The sequence below is a fragment of the Hyperolius riggenbachi genome, chromosome 4 (genome assembly GCF_040937935.1).
Source record: "Hyperolius riggenbachi isolate aHypRig1 chromosome 4, aHypRig1.pri, whole genome shotgun sequence".
NCBI lineage: Eukaryota > Metazoa > Chordata > Amphibia > Anura > Hyperoliidae > Hyperolius > Hyperolius riggenbachi.
In genome coordinates, this window is record NC_090649.1 from 273,137,398 (window position 1) to 273,165,339 (window position 27,942).

At 44.0% G+C, this 27,942-nt stretch overlaps 1 protein-coding gene across 4 annotated transcripts in view; it reads left to right on the forward strand.

Annotated features, from left to right (window-relative positions):
• The window catches only part of ARMC2 (armadillo repeat containing 2), a 249,722-nt gene that overhangs the window by 80,647 nt on the left and 141,133 nt on the right, over positions 1–27,942 (forward strand). For all 4 annotated transcript variants that reach the window (XM_068231267.1, XM_068231268.1, XM_068231266.1 and 1 more), the window contains 2 exons: positions 10,972–11,143; positions 26,938–27,014. In XM_068231267.1, coding sequence (XP_068087368.1) covers positions 10,972–11,143; positions 26,938–27,014 — 249 coding nt within the window. The remainder of the gene's footprint in view (positions 1–10,971; positions 11,144–26,937; positions 27,015–27,942) is intronic.

Here is a 27,942-nt window from a genome sequence, read left to right on the forward strand (position 1 = left end):
CATATATGCTTTAAAAGTATCCCATCTATTAGTATAGGTTGTGGAATTTCTATTGAAATCCCAAAATTCAGTGATACTGCCAGAGATCCCTTCATGTATGTCAGGATCCTTTACCCAGTACCCCGATAGTCTCCATGGTTTATTGTGAGGGTTTTGTCGTAAGTTGAATGTAGTTAGCAGAGGAGCATGGTCAGATAGAGCCCATGGTAGGCGTTCAATCGAGTATATATTAGGCAAAAAGGAACTTGAGGCAAGTACTAGGTCTATTCGCGATAATGTGCCTATACTATATTCAATGGAAGAACTAGTTTTAAATGTGCGTGCCCCATCATTCAATGTTTTACAAGCCAGGCATCGTCTGGATTTACATGAATAACACCCCATTTTACCTCCCCCTCTATTCTGCGCTTTGGTTTTGTCTGCCACCCCCCCCCGCCCATTGGCAGCCTACTGGGTGCAATATGTCCCCTAATGGTTTTCCCCCTCCTAAAGACCACCCGTGGTCTCCGGGGGAGGGTCTGCTCCAGGATGGGATCACTTAGCAACACCGGCCAGTATTTGTTGAAGAAATCTTTGCATTCATTGGCCTGTCCCGAAAAGTTTATCACTATGGGCAAACTCTTGGAGATCGGTTCTATTGGTCCGGCTAAAGTTTTCACTGTCGGATTTAGGGGTAAAAGACACTCCTGCTGTGTCAAAGCAGCAGCTCTAGTTATCGCTGATTCCACCAGAGTCACTGGATAATGTTTCTCCAGAAATCTGGATTTTAAGATACCCGATTGGTGTTCAAAGTCCTCTAATCTAGTACAATTACGACGCAATCGTTTAAATTGGCCGAATGGTACGTTTTTAAGCCATGGTTTGTAATGGGAACTGTAGTAGTCCAGATAACCGTTTTTATCAGTGGGCTTAAAATAGTTGGTCGTATAGATCTCTCCACTCACTGGATCCACCTCTATATTGAGGTCCAAAAAGTGTACTTTTAGGGGGTCTGTTCTTAAGGGGAACGAAAGACCAAATTCATTCCCATTTAGATAATTGAGATACCCCTGCAAATTCTCCAGGGAACCCTCCCATATACACAAAATATCATCTATAAAACGGCGATGTAGGACGAGGCCCGCCCGATATGGGTTGGTGTTGGACCATTATATAATGTTCCTCCAACCAACCCATATATAGATTGGCAAACGCCGGAGCGAACCTCGTCCCCATCGCCGTTCCGCGCAGCTGCAGATAGAAAGAATCTAAGAAGGTAAAGTAATTAGTTTGTAATATGAACTCTATAGCATCCAACGGCGATGGGGACAAGGTTCGCTCCGGCGTTTGCCAATCTATATATGGGTTGGTTGGAGGAACATTATATATGGTCCAACACCAACCCATATCGGGCGGGCCTCGTCCTACATCGCCGTTTTATAGATGATATTTTGTGTATATGGGAGGGTTCCCTGGAGAATTTTCAGGGGTATCTCAATTATCTAAATGGGAATGAATTTGGTCTTTCGTTCACCATGGAAACAGACCCCCTAAAAGTACACTTTTTGGACCTCAACAGTGTTCTCCCCAGGGCTAATTAGGTGGGCGGGCCGCCCGGCTGATTTGAAGCCCCGCCCGCCTGTTGTCATGTGCTCGCCTGGGGCTTCTAGTAAACTTCACTTAGGAGCGCTCCATTTCCTGCTTTCAGTCAGCGCCAGCCTCGCACAATAGCAAAGGCTGATGCTGTACACTGAAGGAGCGCTCCTCTGCCTGTCAGCTCATGTGTTCTGGTGAGACAGGGAGGGATTGGCTGGGCGGGTTGTAAGGGGCGGGACTCCTGCTCCGATTCTTCCTACTCTCCAAGTGATAGGATCTGTTTTATTACGGTGCCTCTCACTCTCGTTAATGAAACCGGAAAGAGCAGTAAAGCAAAAAAAACGCCCACACAGCAGCAGCTTCCAGGAGTGAGATGAGAGCCACGTGGGTCTCCGGGACAGCCTCAGAGCGGCTCATGTAGTCTCTCCGTCTCCTCCAGACTGCAGCTAAACAACATGCCTGAGTAGTTGAAAACGGCAGCTGCACGTTTAATCCGGCTGGAGGGAGACACGGAGATCAGAAGTGATGCCCCTTCACACCTCTGCATGTTTATTTACTTTGGGGGGGGGGGGGGTGAGCAGAGGAGACACAGCCATGCAGAGCATGTTGAATGACAGGCTGTCTGTAGGCAGCCCCCTGTGCACTTGTCTCCTGCTGTGTGTGTTTCCCCCTGGCCCCGGCTTTGTATCTGTAGTGCTGCCCCTCCCCCTGCACACTGGGAAAATTTAGTGGAGCTGAACTCTTGCACAGGACAGAAGGAAAGCAGAGAAATGCACCCTGTATTTACACAGTTTAGCCTGTCTAATTTGATCTCTTTCTGTGTCACATGACTGCAGAGAAGCTCATTTGAAAAGCCCTGAATGTTAACATATCTGCTTCCAAGAAAGCAGGAAGTGGACATACTGCAGATTTATTGCAGCATTTGTATCAGCTGTAACAAATGTTTTTCTTTAAAGGACAACTGAAGTGAAACTGATATGGAAGCTGCCATAATTATTTACATATAAGCAATGCCAGTTGCCTGGCTGTCCTGCTGATCCCCTGCCTCTAATACTTTTACCCTAGCCTCTGAACAAGCATGCAGCATATCAGATGTTTCTGATCATATTGACAGATCTGACAAGATTAGCTGCATGCTTGTTTCTGGTGTGATTCAGACACTACTGCAGCCAAATAGATCAGCAGGGCTGCCAGGCAACTGGTATTGTTTAAGAAGAAATAAATATGGCAGTCTCCATATTCTTCTCACTACAGTTGTCCTTTAAAGGTTATGCTGTTGTGCATCTTTTAGAGCAGAGAGGAGGTTGTCTGTTCAGGTCTGCTTAAAAAGGGACCTGAGCACCTTAATCTGAAACAATCTGCTAGGTACACACAATGCAATTTTCTGACAGATCTACTGTCAGATCGATTATTCCCAACATGTCCAATCTGATTTCTGCACGATTTCCTATAGAAGTGAACAGAAAATCGGAAATCAGATCAGGCATGTTGAAAATTGTCGAACTGACAGTAAATCTGTCCGGAAATTGCATTGTGTGTACTTAGCAGGTACATTGGCTTGCCTCCTCATCCTCCTTTTTATTCTGTAAGCAGAGTTGCATTCCCCCCTCGCACGCCACCCGGCTACTTTTTCATGCCACCCGGCTGGAAAAAATTTCTGGGGAGAACACTGCTCAATATAGAGGTGGATCCAGTGAGTGGAGAGATCTATACGACCAACTATTTTAAGCCCACTGATAAAAACGGTTATCTGGACTACTACAGTTCCCATTACAAACCATGGCTTAAAAACGTACCATTCGGCCAATTTAAACGATTGCGTCGTAATTGTACTAGATTAGAGGACTTTGAACACCAATCGGGTATCTTAAAATCCAGATTTCTGGAGAAACATTATCCAGTGACTCTGGTGGAATCAGCGATAACTAGAGCTGCTGCTTTGACACAGCAGGAGTGTCTTTTACCCCTAAATCCGACAGTGAAAACTTTAGCCGGACCAATAGAACCGATCTCCAAGAGTTTGCCCATAGTGATAAACTTTTCGGGACAGGCCAATGAATGCAAAGAGATCTTCAACAAATACTGGCCGGTGTTGCTAAGTGATCCCATCCTGGAGCAGACCCTCCCCCGGAGACCACGGTGGTCTTTAGGAGGGGGAAAACCATTAGGGGACATATTGCACCCAGTAGGCTGCCAATGGGGGGGGGGTGGCAGACAAAACCAAAGCGCAGAATAGAGGGGGAGGTAAAATGGGGTGTTATTCATGTAAATCCAGACGATGCCTGGCTTGTAAAACATTGAATGATGGGGCACGCACATTTAAAACTAGTTCTTCCATTGAATATAGTATAGGAAGTTTTTTAACATGTAACAGCACTCATGTAATATACCTATTGAGTTGCCCATGTGGACTTTCCTATGTGGGTCGCACTACTCAAAAATTCCAGACGAGATTGAATAAACACAGGTCCAATATTAAGAATGGAGAATTAAATCATGGGGTATCTAAACATTTCCATCTTGTCCATGGTAGGGATTTTAAGCTTCTGAGGGCCACAATTATGGAACAGGTGGTACACTGTAATAAATATGAAAGGTACCGGGTCCTGTGCAGACGTGAGTCATTCTGGATCCTAAAATTGGGGACCCTGGAGCCAGGGGGCCTAAATAAGTGTCTAGAAGAAATGAGCCATCTCCAGCCAGTTGTACGCTAAGTATGAGATGGGGTTTTTTATCCCTTATGACCCAGTGGGGGCTTCCTCTTGGGGGAGATAGTGTGTGGAGGGGCGCGCGTGTGGGTGTGCGCAGCACCTTGGGCGTTGACCCGGGTGCGTGTGCGCACACACATGTGTGCCTGAGCTCAGATATGACCAAATACTGGTGGATCTATGATTACCTGATATTATTCCCTCTGAGCGTAACCTAATTCCCCACCCCTGATCGTATACCTATATGGAATTCATGCAGCTTTATCATTGTATGTGTAATATGTATATGTGAAGCCTTTTTGTTCTATGTGAAACCCATGGGTGCTACATGCAGTAGGGTAGCGTTTTACGATTAGTCTTTGAGTTAATTGTAAACTTTAATATCAATCCAAATTTATACTTATAGAAGTATGCATAGTATACTCTAATGAGTCTATTTTGCTCCTATATTAGGAGATATATACCCTGGGTCGCCTCTTAGGTGACCTAAGGTAATGACATCCCTGCCCATGTAAAGCCTATTGGCTGTTAGGAACTGTGTATTGGGCATAAAAGGAAGGTGTATTTTTTAAATTTTATGATCAACTTGAAAAAGCGGAGGGCGGACCTCCGCGAAACGCGTTGTTTTAAATAAATTTGTACTTTGCTAGTACGTTTTTAGCCATACACCTTCATCATTTACACAGCCGTGTGGTTATACCCACGGCCGCTTCCCTGTGACAGGACCTTCACTTGCCGCGTCTGAGGGCGAGCGTCCTGGTTGCCACAACAACCGACCCCAAAGGAGCCTGGGACGTGACGTCACATCCGCCCCCACGCTGAGAGCCCGGTCCCCGGCTCGGCCAAGCGGGACGCAGGCATACCGAGGCTGTGTACGCTGTACCAGCCACTTTGGAACCAGGTGAGACCTGCCTAGTAGACGAGGTCATTATGCTGTGCAGAAGGCTCAAAGCGCCCCTTCTCTTCTTATGTGTTTCTTCCGGGCACTCCTGTTTCCTCCCACATCCCCCCCAAAAAAATACAGATAAATTACTATGGTAGGGACTAGATTGTGAGCTCCTCTGAGGGACAGTTAAGTGACAAGACAATATACTCCCTACAGCACTGTGTAATATGTCGGCGCTATATAAATACTTAAATGATTAAAAATAAGTTTTACACAAATATCTATACAGAGATGAGTAACTTAATACAGGCAACAGTTTTTTGGGAACAGGTAGACTAATCTAGCTGGGTTACAATTAATAAATCTTTATAAATCTATATATTAATGGTTAATACAGAAGTGCTATAATTATGAATGGTATTATTATTATGAATGAACTTTATTTATAGGGCGCTAACATATTACGCAGTGCTGTATAATAGGGGAGACATTTCAACATCAAACAATGTTGCACAGGGACCATACAGCGTTAAACAACAGTAGGCAAAAAATGATACAATAATAAACGATGGTGCGCAGATTGCAATGTACAAATAAGTATAGCAGACGAGTCACTAAGTTCGTATGGTGGCGGAGAAGAACACACACGGAAAAAGGCCCTGCCAAAACAGAATCGGCTTTATTCGCCGAGTACAATAGTTGTCGTACCCGACATTGTTTGTGGAACACATGGCGTTGACAACATGCAAAACAAAACATTGGTAAACCAAAAAACAGAACAATTGGCAAAGGTGCATACAGATGGTCCTTTCCAGCATGAGAGGAATACAATTACAATTGGACAGGCAATGTTGCACTTCAATATTCAAGGGTTTATTGCACCTATAAGATTATTGGATGATTGGAGCAGGCTTAGCTGAGTTTCTGCTGTCGGGAGGATATGTTAGCCGCAGGAGGATGTGCCCGGCGGGGAAGGGATAGAGTTCAGCAGGAGGACAGCCTGAGGGAAGAATTTGCTTCTGCACCTGGTGGCTCTAGAGGGGATTTACCTACAACTACGGCCCGATGGAAGGAGCTCAAATAAGTGGTTGCTCAAGTGGGAGTGGTCGTGCGAGATCTTAGTGGCCTTTGACTTCATTCTCGCTGTATGGAGGAGATCAAGAGGTGGCAGGGATGTTCCAATAATCTTTTCTGCAGTGATAATCACAATCTAAGTGGTGGATAAGAGGGACACATTATGGAGGGGGAATTTCCTAACAGCAGTTCAAGCTAACCACTAAAATGTCAGTCTTCCAGATAGTTACAAAATTGGTCAACTCCAGTGAAAAGAACAAACTACACTAAAACCTTTATTTTATTTTTCAACTGGGAAAGTGTGTGATTCTCCATCAGATGCTTTTCTATTTTTTTCCTACTGACATTTCTGTCATGGGCTCATAACAGAGCAAAACTAATGACCGAATTCTTTCCTATTGCCCTTTTTTTCCAAACTTTACAAAAAAAAAAAAAAAAAAAAATAGTAAAGCTTTAATGCTAACTTGTCAAAACAGAAACTGAGGGTATAATGAAAACATACATTACAGGCTACCTTTAGTTAAAACTGCATGTTAAAATGATATTGTTTCAGTGATCCAGCTAAAAAACAGTATATTAAAAGGTCATTACCATATTTTTTGAAATATAAGACGCTCCTGACCATAAGATGCAGATAGGTTTAGAGGACAAAAACCAAGGGAAAAAAATATATATACTAAACCTGGTGCATCCATGGTGAAGGGACATCTTGTGGATTATGCCCCCTTGTACCTCTTTTGTCTCCATGTGTCCTCCCCTGTCTCCCATTTGTCCACATCTGTCGTCCTTGTGTCCTCCTCTATGCCCCTTTGTGTCCCCCTTGTGTCCTCCTCTATGCCCCTTTGTGTCCCCCTTGTGTCCTTCTCTATGCTCCTTTGTGTTCCCCTTGTGTCCTCCTCTATGCCCCTTTGTGTCTCCCTTGTGTTCTCCTCTATGCCCCCTTGTGTCCTCCTCTATGCCACTTTGTGTCCCCCTTGTGTCTTCCTCTATGCCCCTTTGTGTCCCCCTGTGTCCTCCTCTGGATGGGCACAGTACATGAAGTCCCCCACATTGCTGTGGGTTGGAGGTTCGTATTAGCAGGCGTTCCCTACATTTGACGCATTTCATTTACTAAACGTCTCTCTCTCTCCTATTTTCCTACTATGTTGGCACAAGCATGCTCACGTATACACAGAAACTACTGCAATCTAGACACACAATCTGCCTCTGATGCTCTGGCACCTCTCCTCACATCATCCTTCACTGACCCAGACTCGGAAGTTACACACCACCACAGCTCATCACAGAAGTCATGGATGCCGTTGCACTTCTTACCAGAATTCGCCCTCATCGTGTCAGTCGCCAACACTTGCTACTAAACAGCTGAAAAGGTTTAGTGTAGCTGAATGGCTTTGCAGGAAAAAAAAACACAAATGTAGACTTAATTTCATACAAAGCCCTCCCCCCCCCCCCTACTTTAGAAATGCTCTCTCTTCTGCATAAGTCATTTTTTTTTCTCTCATATCCTCCCACTCTCATAATCCAAAGCTCTTGTTCAGCACTTTTAACTCCCTTCTCCGAATTATCTTCCCCCCCCCCCCCCCCTCATTATGCTTATCAGCTGAAAAATTTGTAACATACTTCATTGATAAAATTATACAATTGACAAAATCCGAAGTGTTTTTTTCATGCAGCTCTCAAATTCGATCTAAACCTTGCATCTCGACTGGTATCTGTATTCTCTCCTTTGTCTGTACATTCTCTCTCCTCTCTAATCTCCAAATCTCATTTTACCGCCTGTTATTTGGATCCTTTTCCCTCTAATCTCATTCCACAGCTATCCTAATCCTTCATCCTTTGTCTGTGGGGGTACCTCAAGGCTCTGTCCTTGGCCTTCTCCTCTTTTCCATCTACATGCATGGCCTTGGCAACTTAATCAAATCATTTGTTTTTTAATATAATTTACTGTATATGCGACCCTGTAACTCACGACCCTAGAACTTAACTCCCTCCTCACTTATGCTCCTGAATGCTTGCCTGTTATATCCTCTTTCATGACCTCTCACGTGTTAAAACTTAACATGAGTAAAACAGAACTAATTATCTTTCCACCATCTCTGTCCTTCTCTGTGCCTGACATGACAAATGTTAATAACATCCCTAGAACCTAAGTTCCTAAAGTACATTGCTCAGGGGTAATATTTGACTCCTCGCTCTCTCGCTCTCTCTCTCTCGCTCTCGTTTATTCCTCACATTCACTCCCTAACCAGCTCCTGTCATCTCTAACTCAGACATATCTTCTTTCGACCTTTTATCACTGAGGACTCAACTAAAATGTTAGTACATGCTCTTATAATATATTGTTCGGGCTATTGTAATACAGTATATTGCTTTGTGGAATGCCAACTAACGACTGGAACCGCTGTACTGAACTCATCTGCTCGTCTAGTTTATCTCTCTTCTCGCTCTTCCTCTGCTGCTCCTCTCTTTCAAACTTTTCACTGGCTACCAATTAGCGAGAGGATCCATTTCAAACTTACAAAGCTCTCCACAATCTCTCCCCCCTATACATTTCCTCACTTGTTTCCAACCACAATCTGAGAACTGTACACAACCTTCTTCTGTTCTCCTCTAGAATCACCTCTTCACACTGACATATACACGACTTCTCACATACTTCACCCCACCACTGGAATGGCTTTCCACAACACATCCCTCACTCTCAAACCTTTGAAATCTTCAAATACTCCCTCAAAACTCCCTTTTTCTGACAAGCATACGCTGTAACTTAGGCAGTTTCCCCTTTGACCTCTGACCAAGTTGTACTCCTTATTGGATAACCGAAAAACACTGCCTCTAACTATGAATACTGTATACTCCCCCCCCCCCCCGCCCCTTATTTCTTTACCTCCCTCCCTCATTTCTTTAAGCTTGCAAGGGCAGGGCTCTCAAACCCTTTTGTGTCTTGGAGTTTGTTTTCATTTGTTTCTTGCAATCTGTTTTTTTTCATTACTCATGTTACATTTGTCACTGTAATTACCAATCCTTTATTTTGTACCAGTGTCTATATTTAGTTTATACCACTGTCTGTATTATGTACCCCATGTTTTTTCTTACTTTGTACAGCACCACAAATTATGTTGGCGCTTTATAAATCAATAATAATAATAATAATAATAATAAATACTGCAAAGCCTGAGTAGAGTCCTACCAAACTGGAACTCGAATAATTAGTGCATTGGATCTGAAGAAACACAAACTGATTCCCACCATAAAGGTAGCCTATATAGAATTCCATGTGCAGGTCATGGGTGTAGCAAAAAACATCAGGTTAGAGCCATCAGATGCATACTGTACATAATGAGAGGATCAAAACGCTCATAACCCCCTACCAAATCAACCAATTGGTGCAGGATCTGGGAAGCCAAGCCAATATAGGAATTTGCACAAAAGGATCCGCAAACCATCAGTGGTAGAAGAAATGCTGGTTGTTCTTTATTCAAATAATCCACATGGCAAAGGTAAAAAAATCACAAGGTTCAACTGACGCGTGTCGGGCTTACAGTCTGCCCTTAGTCATAGTTAAAAATGAACCTGCAAGGGGAGGGCTTTATGCAGGCGGGGGTAGAAAGACTCCACCCTGTACCTCAACCAGCCCTCGCCTTAAAGGAGACATCACATATTTACAATATCTATAAAAAGGTGCATAATGAATATACAAAATTGTACAAATATATTCAATTAATAACAACTAACAACAAGTGTAAAAAAGTGATAAAAACACCAATAATGGAAAAAACTTTGGACATATATAGGGCCAGATATAGTAGCCTGATTAACAAGCAAAAAAAGAGCAAGTAAATGCACAGAATCTTTTTTTGAGAAGGAATCAAAAATGGCATTTAACAGTCATAAACAAGATTCAAATCCCAGCGTGTATTGAGACCCATAGGAGTACGAGTGTTCATCCTATGGATCCAATACGCCTCCCGCCTACGAAGTAACTTGATGGTGTCCCCACCCCTCTTGGGGCTCACTATACGCTCAACTCCCTGAAAAATGAAGGAGGAAAGGTTGCCCTCATGAACATTTTTGAAGTGTTTAGATACTGCCGACTTTTTAAAAGTTTTCCAATTCGTACCACAAAAATGTTCAGCAATGCGGGCTCTCAAATTGCGAGTGGTGCATCCCACATATTGTAAGCGGCAAGACGTGCAGGAAATAACATAAATAACACATTTTGTGTCACAATTTACGTATTGTTTAATGGGGACACTGTTACCAGTCGCAAAAGAGAGAACAGAGGAACCCCTCCTATGGCAATGGCAATAATTACAAGTAGAAAAGCCACACGGATAAGAACCTACCGTGGCAAGCCAAGTGGGTACACGAGATGAGGAAGTGGATTGAAAAAGGCTAGGGGAAAGCCTCACATTGGTGAGTGTAACTCAGTATTGGTACTGAGTCTGCTAATTTTACTCTAGTGAAAGATTCACTTTTACAAGACATTCATCAATAAAGCCCATCCCAGGTACAGTAGCTTTGCCAGTTGAATTATGTAAATACATGAAATAATGATAACATTATAATTAAATCAGTTTAGTTTGAGATGTGGGAGGAAACTGATGTCTGCTATAATATGAAGTGTCTACTGCTCATAAAATTGTGTTCATATTTTCTTCAGCAAATATATCATGCAGTAGCTTAACAGATGTCATATAAGGATGGCTATAATATTTATTTTGATAGGAAAGTCCATGAAGATATCTGAAAACACACGTCTTAATCGCAACCCTGAAGATGACGCTACAGTCTCTTTGATGTCTAACCCCGCACTCCATCTGATTCAAGATCAAAATGTTATACCAGAAAAACAGAGAGTCCCAGAGACGCCAAGTCCTCCCAGCAACATTAAAAGCCGGTTTGTATGCCGTACACTTTTATTGAATCACGGTTTTCACACATTCTCAAAAAAAAAAACACCATTTCAGCCACCAGCAAACAAAGAAGTACTCCCAATAGATATTTACAAATTTATGTTTGTTTGATATTACTTTTCTACACATCTTTTTAATATTTTTTTTTTCACTTGCCAGCTGCTGAAAATGTATTTTGCAGAACCCAGGAGAAAAGATAATGAATTGGGGCTCCTGTGTCCAGGGGCGTTTTTAGGCATAGGCATTCCAGGCCGCTGCCTGGAGTGCCATTGGTCCTGGGGGGTGCCATGCTCCTGATTAAGCCCTGCACCTGAACTCTCCTCATTTAGCGTGTTATCATGCTATATGCGGTAGGAGATGCCGGGCACCAGGGCAAGTGGTGAGCGGACAGACGGAAGCACAGCACTGGACTCCAGAGGACAGGTGAGCGCACAGCTTCTGTTGCGCTTTACTCTGCATTTACACACTAAGCTGAGGGAGCGCAGGAAAGGGGGTGTGCAATGAAATGCAACAGGATCGGTGGGTTGTATCTCAGGGACTCCCTGTATTATGCATCTGCCCTACAGGACTTCTTGCATGGAGTGATAATAAGGCTAGAATTTCCCCTGCCTGTGTCTAACATGACTTACTGGTTTGCATGTGAGGAGTGGTATAGCAATAGGGGAGGCAGAGGGTGCGACCACATAGGACCCACTAAGGATTGGCCCTGCTTCATCTGCCTTATTAGCTCTTCATTGATCATTAAACTATTCCCTCCTTGCTTACCCCTCTCTGACACTGTGGCTGTCCTTGGCAGGTTTTGTTGCAACATGTGAATTGTTATGTATAGAATGGTTGAGGGACCCAATGTAAAACTTGCATTGGGCCCATGCTCCTTACATACACCACTGCCTGTGAGGATACCTGTTGTTGCAACCAGATCAAAATTATTCTGAACTTTGCAGCCTAAAATGTTTTTGCTAAATGACACAAAGTAAAGTTGGTTTTCTCAATACCATTTAAGCAAAACATATTCAGTTTATCCTTTGCAGTCACTAGTATTGGTCATAATTTTGTTTTTGCTAATTTTTGTGTAATTTTTGGCAATTACAATTCTGTAATTTCATAGATAGTCTTGATCTCATGTAATTTTCGCTAGTTACGAAAAATGACATTCATAGAATTCAATAACGTTATTAGTATATGCACTAAACTGCATTAAGTGGTTGTATTTAAAGTCTTACTGCGCTATGAGCACAGCAGAATGCAATACATTTTGGGCAATGCATTACACTCACTCATCATGCGTAAGAGCCACAATATTCTGCTTAGTGCGGTTTAGTGCATACAGCCCAGTGAGGCAGCCCTCACAGAAAGAGTTAACATTGGGCATTACAGAAATACTGATGCATGCCCAGAGTATGCAATTATTGGCAATCGTTTGCAGAGACTCAGTTCCCATGCTGTATCCACTTGCGCTAAACACAAATCTATGCCCCAGGGGTTGATTTACCGAGGTTCTGCTGAGCTGGAGAACAATGGACATCATATGTGATCCACCTAATACTAATTCACTAACTTCAACATATACTAATTCACTAACTTTTCAGCAACTCCACTATGTCATGATACAGGTGAATCTTGTATTAGCAAACTCTGATATCGTAAATCTGGCTATAGTAAACTCAGTTCCCAGGTCCCAATAATTCACCTGTATGAATATACAATGTATGACTTATTCTGATATAATATACATTTGATATAGTATGCTATTTGGTCAGGTCCCATGAAGTTTACTATAAAGGGATTCTACTATATGACCTTCAGGTTTGCAAGTTGTTGTCAGTTGTCAAGTATACAAGATAACTCCTTGAAAAATCCAGGCCACGTTTGTTAAATCACTTATGTAATCCATTCCTCCCCCCCCCCCCCCTTTTCTCCAGCTCAGGAAAATCTTAATTATTCAGATCCCAAATGTCCTAAAGCCTCATACACACGCTCAACAAAGGTCTTTTAAATGCACAATTTTCAAACAATTCGAAGAAGTTGGATAACTTTTGTCAAGTAAAATATAACTGATAAGAGGCAACCAATGACTGATAAGATGCAGCACAAGTCGATCCAACAGTTGGATTGACTTGAGCTGCGTCTTATCAGTCGTTGGTCGCCTCTTATCAGTGATAACGCCTTGTCGTTTGCACGTCTTTTACTTGACAAAAGTTGTCCAACTTCTTCTTCAAGTAGTTTGATAATTGTGCATTTAAACGCTTTTGTTGAGCGTGTGTATGAGCCTTAAAACTTTGCTTCCCTAGACTTCAGGTATTTGCTGTGCTTCACATTTGGTGGGAATGTTCAAATTTCCTGGGGAACAGTTTGTGCTATTTATTCAAGGTTTCCAGAAAGTTTATTCTTCCGTCAATGGATACAGAAAGTCTGTAGTGAAATGCATTTTATCAGTTGTCACATTACTCATACCAGGTAACAGAACTACTTCTAGTCCTTCCTCTTTTAATAACTCACTAAAACTGGATTGACTGAATAAGGACAAATACTCTTTATATTGGTATGAGGCTGATGATATTAAATGCAAAACTCTTTCTCAGCCTATATAGCTAAACTTGTGAACTCAGAATTTACGATGCCTCTGTGACAGTCCAACTCCCAGGTCTGTGAGCATGCTGTAAACAAGGCTTCTTATCTCAGCTAATAACCTCCCACCCAATTTAGATGTTCTGTTTCACTTAAGTCCTATTCATGACATGTATTTATACTTGAAAAAAATCTATGTATCCCTTTTGATGTTGCATGTATAAAGCTGTCTGTACCATCAGCTTGCAAGCAAACAGGATTTAAGCCCGACGAAGGCTGCAAAGCCGAAAGCTTGCTTATTCTTATTCTTTTTAGTGAGCCAATAAATGGTATCATCCTGATTTAAAACTTCTTGCTAGGACCATTGAGGAACTGATGTTAATTTCACTTGCTGGATTCTGTTTTAAATGTGCTAAAGATAATCTATCAACAAAGAGGTATATATGTCTTTGGCATGGTATACTCTGTCTTGATATTTTGGACACCAGTTTTTCAGCATACGGCTGATCCTGGGGTGAGTAATCCACCCAGGTATGGAAGGAGCTCAGTAAGGTTATGATAGTAATGCTAACATGAGAGGAAGCTTTTGCTGGACCTAGACTTTTACTGCTGTAATCTTGGCATTATAATATCAATTTTGCAGTTGCGCTCCCCTGTTCCACCCTCTAACCATAGGTCTGCTGCAACTTCTTTATACGCTACATGCACGTCCTGATCAAACTCAAAATTCTTTATATAGTGCGCTACCTTTTCCCATATATTTATAATTAAGTCCTAAAAAGTCCTACTATACTAGTCCTCAAATATTGCGTCCTCTTTCACTCGGAAGCCACTGGTTATCCGGGCACTCCAATGGAATCGATCATCAAAGACACGGCACATAAAGACAAAAAAAGAAAACACACACAGTGCGATCTGTCTGAATTAACTTCACACGGGGACCTTCACCCTAATGGGACCCAGCATTGCAGGTTCTAGTGTGGGATCACCTCTGCCACCCCATACAGTGACACCGAATGGCACGCTCAAACTGCGCTGTCTGTGAGGCAGGGCAGCCTTGCAGCAAGGTGAGCGTTCCATTCGGTGTCACTGTATGGGGTGGCAGAGGTGATCCCACACTAGAACCTGCACTGTTGGGTCCCATTAGGGTGAAGGTCCCCGTGTGAAGTTAATTCAGACAGATCCCACTATGTGTTTTCTTTTTTTGTCTTTATGTGCCGTGTCTTTGATGATCGATTCCATTGGAGTGCCCGGATAACCAGTGGCTTCCGAGTAAAAGAGGACGCAATATTTGAGGCCTAGTATAGTAGGACTTTTTAGGACTTAGTTATAAATAGATGGGAAAAGGTAGCGCACTCTATAAAGAATTTTGAATCTTGGCATTATGCTTTTTGGAATTTGAGATGTCTCCCCTGAAGCTTTCTGCAGCTCCTCATAATCCACTGGTTATAGGCTTGCCTAATACAAGCCATTTCCCTTGATGTGCCCAAAGCTAACCACAACACCTACAGTTTGCCTCACACTGACCTTTGAACTATAGGCCTAAGGGTGCTTTCACACTTGGGGCTGTACAGCCCAGGTGAAGTTATGTCAGTTTCCTTCACCTTTTTTTCACAATGCACTGCTGTAGAATAACATATCAATTAAAAGGCATCATTTTTTTCAGCGTACAGTGTGAAAGAGGCCTAACTCTAGTTATCAGTGTTTCTAATACATGTAATGAAGTTGATCAGGTAATAAATTTGTATTTGTAAGACTCTGATTTGCTGGTCATGGTCAGGCATTACTTCTGTTTTTCTGCAAGGACACCATCACAGCAAATCAAAGCCTTACAAATCTATCACCTGATAATTCTAATCACATGCTTCTCCATGTGTTATGCTGTGCACAAACATCCCCGGTAATATTGCATTTTATCAAGAAATTTATATTTACTGCACTTATTTAAACAATCCTAGTATCTATTGTAATCTCTACTGCGACTTTAACACATGGAATTGTGCTTCTAAAATCACAGTCTAAAGAACTTTGCTGGCAAGGCAGACCTCTAGTGGTAAGAATGATTAAATGTTTTAAGCTACGGCTGCAGCTCATGTTCAAAAAAATAATTTAAATGATTAATCAATAACAAACCTGCATGCATACTACTGATTTTAAATAACTTTAAACTTTATGGAACTACAGACAATAAGTAAAGTCGCACTATATTTCTTAGTAATTTATTATTTAATATTGCAGATCACTGATCACAGATCAGATTTGTCAGTATTTTTCTTAGTTCCTTTCTGTATTGTTTCTATTGGGAAATATTATTTATTGCTTTCAGACATTGTCATTTTGGCTTGACATACTACTTTTACTTGAAGAAGAATTGTACTAAAAAAATAACATAATGAATAAAATTGCTTAATACTACTTTATATATTATTTAGTCAGTGTTTGCCCATTGTAAAAGTTTTTCTCACCTTAATTTACATTTTTAAATGTATTACAGGTAGGGACATCTTAAGTGCATGTCTGCAGAATAGAGTGTTCGGGTACCATTGAAAATAATACATAGGCCCATTGTAATAGATAGCGGAGATGCCGCCGCAGCGGTGAGCGGCATGGCGGCTGTCTCTGCGTCTCAGCCGGCGGCCTCCGCCGCGCAGTTACATGGTGGAGTTTTGCCTGGTCTTTCAGTTGCACATAGACTGAGGGCTGCGCGCACACGCCAGGCGACAGGACCTTTATGCGAATAGAAGGGGAGTCCGCTTATCGGCCGGTCAGCTGACTCCAGCAGTGCTCCTGATTGGTTGAGTGACTGGGGCGGCGCTGTGGAGCGCTCTCAGTATATATAGGACCCGCCTGTCAGTAGCTCCTCGTCTGCTGTTGCAAATGCTACGTGTTGGCACTCAGACTTTAGTCAGATCCCAAAGTGTGCTAGAACCAGGAGGAGCTGGGGATCCACACTTAGTCAGATTCTGTTGATAGCTTAAAGTACTAATTGAATTGTATTATTTGTTATGACCTTCTGCTAGCCTTGACTACTCTTCTGCCTACTGATTCTGTGCTTCTGCCTATCTAATCTTGTTGCCGACTCAGCCTGAACACTACTCTGATTTAGCCTTCTGTTTTTGCACCGTATCTGTCCGTTTGCTGCTGAATCTGCCTGTCTGACTCTCCCGCCCTCACCAGTGAGCCTAGCCCCTGGTGAGGGATTCTATGTACAGCTTAATCACCTGCTCCTCAGGTGACCAGTAGCTGCAGTACAGTCTTAATCACCTGCTCCTCAGGTGACTAGTAACTATGGTACTGTCCTCATCACCTGCTCCTCTGGTGATTAGGAGCTGCAGTACAGTCTTGATCTCCTGCCCCTCAGGTGATCACCTGCTGCAGTGCGGTCTGAATCACCCGCTCCACGGGTGTTCAGTACACATTGTATTACTGTTGCACCAAACACCTATCTTTACATCTAATCGTCCTGTATCTCGCTATACTCGCATTATTGGTGATTCTGCAGATCACCACTTGATCAGGTATAGCATCTGTATTATTGGTGATACTGCAGATCACCAATGATCAGAAAATCTGTTCTTGCTGACACCAATCGTTACAGAACAGCAGACCAAACATTATGGATGCACTGCATAGTCAGGTTGAAGTCCTGACCACCGCGGTAAACAATTTTATCGGGGTGATCAATATCCAACAGACTCAGATCAATCAACTGTCTGGGACAGTACAGGTACTTTAAATGACTATTGATACAGTGCGATCCCCTTCAATCACGGACCTTCGTATGTCCGTACCCGAAAAGAAATGATCAGAAAATCTGTTCTTGCTGACACCAATCGTTACACCCATATGCAATTAACTTTTTCTCCTGAGTTATCTCCTAGGAGATGAATTTCATAATCTTTTTAAAATAAAGTTTAAGCATTTTACAATTGAAAAAGTACCAAAAAGTAGGTGAAAAGGTACTATCAAAATTATTTTGAGTATTTTCTTGCTTGCTGGTGGTTCAAAATGCATTTTATGGCAAGGAGCGTAAATATCACCTAGGTGAAAAGTCGGGAGAAAAGGTCATTTGCATATGGGCCCTGGTCTCCCAAAATGCTCTGTGAGAATTTTGCATAGCTAAACTGCCTAGGCTAAACTTTACTCAGAGGGTAGGTAGCATTTATGTAGAATGGCGCCTGGAAAAAATGGTGCGGGGCATTACTGCTAGTGGAATATCTTTTAAAGTTAGCGATATTCTACAATTTTATACCAGTAGTAAAATATTGGAAATCTTTACCGATATTCTACTATTTCTTAACCTAACCCTACTCCCTCCATCGATGCCTAACCCTAAGACCTCCCTCTACCAAATCCTAACCCTATGACCTTTCTTTACCGATGCCTAACCCTAAGACCTCCTTCTACCTATGCCTAACCCTAAGACCTCCTTCTACCTATGCCTAACCCTAAGACCTCCATGTACCTATGCATAACACTTAGCCAATCCCTCTCTCCTAACCTTAACGTGTTTTAGTTCCTGTATGTAGTCTCTACGTCCAGGAACCATGCGCGCTCCCGCGGCCGATCGCGTGCACGCGCGCTCCCGGCCTGCGGTTCGTTAGCCAGGCAATTAGTAAATCGGGCTATGGTGCCCGATCACTGATTTCTCTCCCCCGCTGAAAAAGCGACAGCTTCTCTCGGAAGCTGCGCTTTTTCTGGCTGTAGCGTCCCCCATGCGTCTCTCTAAGCGTATGTTACGCTTAGAGTGACGTCATGTAAACAAACTCATGGCCGCCATCTTGTGGCTAAAAAGTAAAACTACAACTAAAAGTAAAATAAAAACACACATTTACATTATAAATCTCATGTTTACATCCCACCCTCCCAAAACTACCCAAATAAAATGTTTAATATAAAAAAAAACATTACAATAAAAAAAAAACATGTAAATATTTACCTAAGGGTCTAAACTTTTTAAACATCAATGTAAAGATGAAATACTTCTATATTTTTTTTATTTTAAACTTGTAAATAGCGATAGATGCAAAACGGAAAAAATGCACCTTTATTTCCAAATAAAATATTGTCGCCATACATTGTGATAGGGACATAATTTTAACGGTGTAATAACCGGGACATATGGGCAAATACAATACCAGCTCGTATGCCCTGGCAAACCTGATTTATCCATTCACACCGATCGATGTGGATGAACAAATCATTGCCAGAGTTCTTTTTTTGATACAAAGTGCTTGCCAAAGCGTATAAACCCCAACACCACTCCTCGGCCCATATGCCTTGGCAAACGTATCCTTTTGACTGCGGAGGAGAAATCTCGTCCTGCAGCGCTGCATGCACCGATTTTGTGTAACCTGAAAGACGTGCAATGTTCTGTCAAGATGCACCATCAGTGCTGCAGCTGATTGATCGGTCTGGATAGAAAAAAGAGAGAAGTAAAAAGACAAAACAATACAAAAAGGAGGGGAAGGCGGCTGCCAGGACATAGGAGCTGCCGCCCCAAAAATCCAAACCCACCAGCTCGTATGCCCTGGCAAACCTGATTTATCCATTCACACCGATCGATGTGGATGAACAAATCATTGCCAGAGTTCTTTTTTTGATACAAAGTGCTTGCCAAAGCGTATAAACCCCAACACCACTCCTCGGCCCATATGCCTTGGCAAACGTATCTTTTTGACTGCGGAGGAGAAATCTCGTCCTGCAGCGCTGCATGCACCGATTTTGTGTAACCTGACAGACGCGCAATGTTCTGTCAGGATGCACCATCAGTGCTGCAGCTGGTTAGTCGTTCGCTCGGTCCACCTGGAAGGTTAATGGATGGAAAAAGAGAAAAAAAAAATACAAAAAAAAACAAAAAACAAGCAAGCAGCAAAGAAATTACTTCATTAACATTTAATAAACTTTGAACTTTTTGTAATCAAAACCTTAACATTGCGCACCAAACATTAACTTTTTTGCTTACCTGTTTTTTTTTTGTTTTTTTTTTAACTTACCTCCCAAGGACAAACCTCTCCTCCCCCATGGGACAATGTGCGAAGTGCAAATTGCACAGAGTTGTGGCGAAGTACATTACGCAATTTGTCCCAAGTGAAAGGAGAGGTTTCTGGCAGCCCTGTGTATTAGGGTCTCTGGAAACCCGATGTTTGGTTTCACACTGCATATTGACATATCCGGTGGGTCGAGCCCGCCGCACCGTATCGTCCAAAACAGATCTTCAGGCAATACCACAAGAGTAGCATTCGGCCTAGTAATGAACTGCGTCGCCATAGACTAACATGACTTCCGGGCCGATCGATATTGCCACAGAAGCCACGCAGTAACATAGGCATGCACTAGCGTTAAGTCAAGCACTTCCGGGGTAGGGGGGGACCGCAAAGTGTGACTTTCGCTAGGCATTTTGCCCTAACGCATCGCAGCAGTCTGAAATAGCACTGAGAGACCCTTGTGTGCCTACCGCTGTGTCTGCAGTTCCCTACTCTCTAATAGTGTACCTGCTCGTGTAACCTCTCAAAACACTCCCCCAGGCATAGGCCAGGCTGGTCAGGACGGGTGGGACAATAAACAGTGGTGTCACGCCTTATTCCAGCCCTGCTGCAGACACAACAACGTTTTCTTCGGATTCGGTGACCTGGGGTACCCGGAATTGGATAGGCGTAATGCCTTCCATGCTGCCGGCTAGTTGCATCTTGGGGTTAGGCCACGGCACCTCCTGGATACAGGAGTTCCATCACGATCTGTTAACCTCCTGAGCGGTATGGACGAGCTCAGCTCGTCCATCACCGCCGGAGGCTGCCGCTCAGGCCCTGCTGGGCCGATTTTCTTCAAATAAAAAGCAGCACACGCAGCCGGCACTTTGCCAGCCGCGTGTGCTGCCTGATCGCCGCCGCTCTGCGGCGATCCGCCGCGAGCAGCGGCGAAAGAGGGTCCCCCCAGCCGCCCGAGCCCTGCGCAGCCGGACCAATCAGTTCCGGCCAGCGCTAAGGGCTGGATCGGAGGCGGCTGATGTCAGGACGTCGGCTGACGTCCATGACGTCACTCCGCTCGTCGCCATGGCGACGAGGAAAGCCAAACAAGGAAGGCTGCTCATTGCGGCCTTCCTTGTTTATTCTGGGCGCCGGAGGCGATCGGAAGAACGCCTCCGGAGCGCCCTCTAGTGGGCTTTCATGCAGCCAACTTTCAGTTGGCTGCATGAAATAGTTTTTTTTTAATTAAAAAAAAACCCTCCCGCAGCCTCCCTGGCGATCTCAATAGAATGCCGGGGAGGTTAATGAAATTGAATAAACGATCCAGTTCTCCCAGCCTTACTGTAGAGAACAAAGCTGTTGTAAATTGCCAATTGAATGAGGTAAAAAGACACTTTTATACCAGCGTCTTGTTTTTCGGGCAACTAAATAGGGTGCTTACCTCTGGTCATTGTAGTCCACCCCTCCCATGTTAGTATGATACTCGTGGAAGACAAGGGGTTTTTCAATGACCTCAGTTCGCCGTTGAATTTCAACTGTCGTGTCTGCGTGAATGGTGGACAGGAAGTAAACCTCCCTCTTGTCCTTCCATTTCACCGCGAGCAGGTCGTCAGCACACAAGGCGGCCCTCTGCCCCCGTTCAAGTCTGGTGGTAATGAGCCGTTGGGGGAAGCCCCGGCGACTAGGCCGCACGGTGCCACAGCATCGGATTTTTTCTATTTTTAAGTGCTGAAAGAGGGCCACACTTGTGTAATAATTGTCCACAAAAAGATGGTACCCCTTCTGGAACAAGGGTGACACCAAGTCCCACACAACCTTTCCACTGCTCCCCAGGTAGTTAGGGCATCCGACCGGCTCTAATTTTGAGTCTTTTCCCTCATAGACCCTAAAATAAGATGTATAGCCTGTGGCCCTTTAACAAAGCTTATACAGTTTCACCCCATACCGGGCGCACTTGCTTGGGATGTACTGTTTGATGCGAAGGCGCCCAGTAAAACGTATGAGGGACTCGTCTACGCAGATGTCCTGGTCAGGGGTATAAGCATCTGCAAATCTGGATGACAGGTCGTCTATAAGGGGTCGAATTTTGTGGAGCCGGTCAAAAGCAGGGTGGTCACTTCGATGACAGGTTTCGTTGTTATTGAAGGGCAGGAAGCGCAGGATGTTCTCAAATCGTGTCCTGGACATGGCAGCAGAGTACAGGGGAACATGATATGCTGGGTCCGTAGACCAATAAGACCGCAACACATTCTGCTTTACTAGTCCCGTGTGAAGGAGAAGGCCCCAAAAAATGTTAATTTCGGAAACTTGGACTGGTTTCCACCGAAAAGGCTGGGCAAGGAACTTTTCCGGATTGGCGGTTATATATTGTGTGGTCTTACGGTTGGTCTCTGCCACAATTAAGTCTAAGAGATCCTGGGTGAAGAACAGATAGAAAAAGTCTAGGGCTGATCCTAGATTATCTGTCTCCACATGGACTCCAGACTGGGCGGTGAAAGAGGGAAGTACGGGTGCGGCGGAATCAGGGGATTGCCAATTTGGGTTTGCCAGCACCTCTGGTAAACTAGGGGTAGTACGGGCCCGTCTTCTTGGTGGCTGCGACTGGGATCTTACTGCACGTGCCACCAAACCAGTTTCAACTTCCATGCTGGTGCTCGCCACTTCACCAGGGTCTACGGAAGTACTGGTTCTAGGTCCAGGAGATGTTGTGCTGCTGGTGCTTGCCCCACCATGAAATCTCAGACCAGCACGAACACCACTCTGCTGCCCTTGAGGCCGATCCTGCGCCACCTGCGGTCCAACAACATGGTGTGTGGTACGCCTAGCTCTAGCTGGGACCTCAACCTCGTCATCACTATCGGTCAGTGAGCCACTGCTCATTTCAGGTTCAAACTCTGACCCGGAAGATTCGTCGAATGAGGCGTCCCAATCATCCTCATCTGACTGGGCCATGTACCTGAGAACCTCATCATCGGAATACCCCTTTCTTGCCATGGTGGACTGCTACATTTAGGGGGTATTCCTCTGAGACTACCCAGAAAAAAAGAGCACCTACCTAGCAAAAGGGAGTATTTGAGAGGTAGAAAGCTGTGGTCACTGAGTTTTGATAAAAAAATAAATTAAACTGAGGTTTACAGTGCCACAGCTATTGTACAGTGTTTTTTGCAGTGATCAGAAAAAAAATTCTGTCACTGCGGTGGGGCGGGCTGAACGCAAGTGCAGGCGAACGATCAGGCCTGATCGGGCAAACACTGCGTTTTTTTTGTGGATCCTAGTGACCCTAATAGATCTGACTGTGATCAGTAATGATCACTTACAGATACTATATAGTACCAATGTTGATTAGCGACAGTGATGACGCTAATTAGTGACTGTGGTGCAGTGGGCTGAGCACTAACTGACACTTACAAAGGGGCCTAGCTAACTGGCCTAACTGCTAACACTAGTGATACTAAAAAAGTGACAGTTTTCACTGATCACTGTTTTTAGATCACTAGAATAGTGACAGGGGGGTGGTGGCGAGTGGGGAATCAGAGGCAATCAGAAACAATCACAGGGCAATCGCAGGCCAATGACAGGGCACTCAATTCACGGGACAATCAAAGCCAATCGCGAGACAATCAAAGCCAATCACAGGCCAATCAAAGCCAATCACAGGGCAATCACGGGACAATCACAGCTGATCACGGGACAATCACAGACCAATCAAAGCCAATCACAGGGCAATCAAAGGGCAATCAAAGCCAATCACAGGGCAATCAAAGGGCAATCAAAGCCAATCACAGGGCAATCAAAGGGCAATCACAGCACAATCACAGCCAATCATGGGACAATCAAAGCCGATCACGGGACAATCAAATATGATGTCAGCACAATCAAATACAATGTCAGCACAAATACAATTACAGCACAATCAAATACAATGCACTGGGAAGGGGATTGGGGGGGGGGGGGGTGTCTGAGGACGATCTAAGGGTGTGGGGTTGATTAGGTGCCCGCACGGGGCAGACTGGGTCCTGATCTGGTGGGTGGCAGACACAGGGGGTGACGATAGGAGATCAGTGAGGGATTACAGGGGAGAATAGATGTAAATAATGCACTGGGGAGGTTATCAGGAGGGGGGGTCTGAGGGCAATCTGAGGGTCTGTGTGGGTGATCAGGTGCCCCCAAGGGACAGTTTACGGTCTGCTCTGATTGGTGGTGGTGACTGACAAGGGGTGATAGACAGGTGATAGATGGGTGATAGACAGGTGATCAGTGGGTGGGTAAGGCAGCTATACAGCTGTATTCAGGGGGGGGGGGTCTGGGGGGTTCTGAGGGTAGGGGGGGGTGATCAGGGGACCCTAGGGGGCAGTTAGGGACCTAACCGAGGGGATAGCGTCGCTAGATAGTGACAGGGAGTGATTGATGGGTTTTATGGGGGTGCTTGGGTGAAAAATGTGGTGTGCTGGGGTGAGCAGGGGGGGTTCTGAGGGCTGGGGTGGGCGATCGGGGGGTCTGTGTGTGGCAAACTGTGTTTTTTTTTTTTTTTTACTTATCTATAGGCTGCCTGTCCTCTCTGATGGTCGCACGACGAGTGACCATCAGCGGAGGAGGCAGCCAGTATAATACACTTTGTTACAATAACAAAGTGTATTATACCACTCCTATTGGCCCGATCGCGCTGTTTGAAACCCGCCAGCGCTGCTAATTGGCCGGCGGGTAACGGCGCAGAGTGGGCGGGGCCAGATGCCGGCGGTAGATCGCGTCATTGCTGACGCGATCTCCGCCTAACCATGCCCGCCACCGCCGACGGGCGTATTGCGGTCGTTTGGACCCAGCCCTTGCCGCTACCCATCGGCTTAAGGCGGTCGGCAAGTGGTTAAGTTTTCTCTTCAGGCATGATACAGAACTGGATCAGAATGTACAAAAAAACCCAACATTTTTTTTGTGCACAGCAAGTTCTGTCAGCTCTTTACCCATATTGACTGTTCTTTTGCACTTAAAGGGAATCAGAGACAAGGCATCCTCATGTATTTTACCATATATATATATCAATCGGAACATGACAGTAAACACCTACCCTGCTCTCTGCTTCATTCTTCTCTGCTTCATTCGCCTGTTATCAGCCCTGATAAGAATCCCCGACTGAGCATTCAGTCTAGCTTTTCCCGGAATGATTATAGCTGAGTCAGCCTTCTGTGATGTCTTTTCAAGCCCAAGCCTGCCCCCTTGTGGCTCTGCTTTGCTGCTTCAAGGATAAATAGTAGCAAAGCAGAGCCACAAGGGGGCAGACTTGGGCTTGAAAAAACATCACAAAAGACTGACTCAGCTATAATCATTCTGGAGAAAGCTAGACTGAATGCTCAGTCAGGGATTCTTATCAGGGCTGATAACAGGCAGATTTAGCAGAGAAGAATGAAACGGAGAGCAGGGTAGGTGTTTACTGTCATGTTCCCATTGATCTATATGGTAAAATACATGAGGGTGCTTCGTCTCTGGTTCTCTTTAAAGAGATTCTGTATTGTTAAAATCGCACAAAAGTAAACATACCAGTGTGTTAGGGGACATCTCCTATTACCCTCTGTCACAATTTCACCGCTCCCCACCGCATTAAAAGTGGTTAAAAACAGTTTTAAAAAGTTTGTTTATAAACAAACAAAATGGCCACCAAAACAGGAAGTAGGTTGATGTACAGCATGTCCACACATAGAAAATACATCCATACACAAGCAGGCTGTATACAGCCTTACTTCTGAATCTCAAGAGATCACTTGTGTGTGTTTACCTTCTGTCCCCAGCTTCTCTCATGCACTGAACATTACAGGTTTCCTGCAGACAGCTCTGCCTATGTCGTTAATTCCTCAGTATGTGACAGACCAGCTCCTTTCACAGCCTCCAGAGGAGGATTTTTATCCAGCTCTCTTCTATCACTGATAAGATAGCAGAGAAGCTGCTGGCTTATGTAAATAAAACACACACTGGAGTGTGCACAGAGGAACAGTTCAACACTGAAGAACTTGGCAGCCTTCCAGACACAGGCCGACAAGTCTGACAGGGGAAAGATACATTGATTTATTACAGAGATGGTTATAGTAGAAAGAGCTGCAGTAAGCCAGAACACATTAGAATAGGTTTAGGAACTTGTAGGATGGTAGAAAAAACGTTGTAATTTTTGTTACAGAGTCACTTTAAAGAGAGTCCTACCTTGTAGTGCTGTTCTGCAGGATGTGCAAAGATGAATCACCGCATCCGCACGGCTGAACGATGTTTTTAAACCTCCCCACCCCCCAAAATCCCCGGTGAAAAATCCTGGTGAAGACTAGTTAAAAACAAACAGTTTCACTTACCTGGGGCTTCCCCAAGCCCCCTGCAGCTGTCCTGTCCCGCGTCGGCCCTCTAAAATCATCAGTTCTCCCGACGCGGTGCAGTTTCGTTACCGCCGACTTGTAAGTTGACGGCAACTGTGCCTGCGCAGCCCTGACCACACAAATCCTTCTTCGCATTACCGGCCACTGCAGGACTTACAAGTCGTCGGTAACCAAACTGCACAGCGGCGGGAGAATGGAGGTTCCTAGAGGTCCAGCGCGGGACAGACGGAGGATCATAGAGGACCAGCACGGGACAGGACAGCTGCAGGGGGCTTGGGGATGCCCCAGGTTAGTGAAACTTAGTTTTTAACTAATCTTCCCTTTCTGCTTTAAGCATGCTGCGTTGTGTGCAGGACAGATCAGCGTTTACCACATGTCCAATCTGAGAAACTGGTTGTTTCCTATCAGTCAATAAAAGACATTACTCCTGGAGTACATATTGCCGTCTGTGTACAATGCCTGCGAAGATTGCAGCCTATAGCAATGAGAAATTCTGTGGTGTAGAAAGTGGGCAGTGTGTGGGCACATGACCATAAGTTCGATCCTCCACTTACAAACAGGTTTCGTTCCAGGATATTGATGAATTAGTTTGTAAATTGAGTCCTGTGTTAAACATTGTGAAATATGGATAAATGATTCTTTCAGACAACTCTGCATTTATACATATAGTATAAACTGTTTTTTGATGAACTTTAAATGGATTTATTTGGCATTAAATAATGAAGGGGTTTTTACCAAAATTAAGTGTTGCCACTGACTGTCTACGCAAGACAGTGGAAATTTAATATATTAAAAAAAAAATTACGTTTTCCCATTGTTGATTTTAATTAACATAGGTCTTGGTTTTATGTTACTGTTTTATGCTCTAATGTTACTGTTTTGTTGAACTGGTAGGGAGGACAGTGGACGCAAGAACAGGAGTCCATCATACCAAAGTAAAACTGAAAAGACCGTAAACGCACATAAAGCAGGTACACTTTTCTGGAAATATACTGGTCTTGTATGAAATTCTTTAGTGTCCATTCTATGTTAATAATATGTATGTATACAATTTACCAGTTGTACAGACTAGCAATGTTGTCATACAGAAGTTTAAACATGTAGCCATACATATTAAAGGGCAGTTGGAGTTGCAGTAATGATCTAACCAGCCCACTGCTGTGTGAATGTGAACACACAGCTCAGGTGAGATTTTATTTTTAGTCTGTTGATTTTATATAGTGCCAGCCTATTCCTAAAAAAAAAAATCATACTAATGCATGGTAAAAACAGGTATACTGTAAGTACATGTGACAAATGAGTAATTCAGATAATAGTCGTTTGGCATAAACAGTAGGGGACGCATAGCAGAAATTGCAAGGTAAAATACAGCAGTTTGGGTACATATTCATGGTGGAAATAACTGTTGCCAATTGCTTATTGGGGTATGCTACAGGCCACCACATATTCATGAAGCTGTAGAACTGCAATTACTACAGCAGATTGAAAAAGCTGCAAGTAAAAATGAGGTCATAGTTATGGGTGACTTCAATGTTCCAGACATTGACTGGAGTATTGAGGCTACCCATTCTGGTAAAAGCGGCAGATTTCTGGCAACACTACAGGACAGTTACCTGTCTCAAATGGTAACTGAACCAACTAGGGGGAACGTGTTACTGGATTTGATCATTTCAAATAGACCAGATAATGTATCAAATGTGCAGGTTCAAGAACATTTGGGAAATAGTGATCACAACATGATAACTTTTGATCTAGTGACTGATAGGCCGCAGGGCAGCGAAACCACTAAAACTATGAATTTTAGAATAGCAAAGTTCAATCAACTCAGGCAGGCACTAAGTTTGGTGAACTGTGATAATGTACTACAAGGGAGGGACACTGAAGGGAAATGGCAAGCTT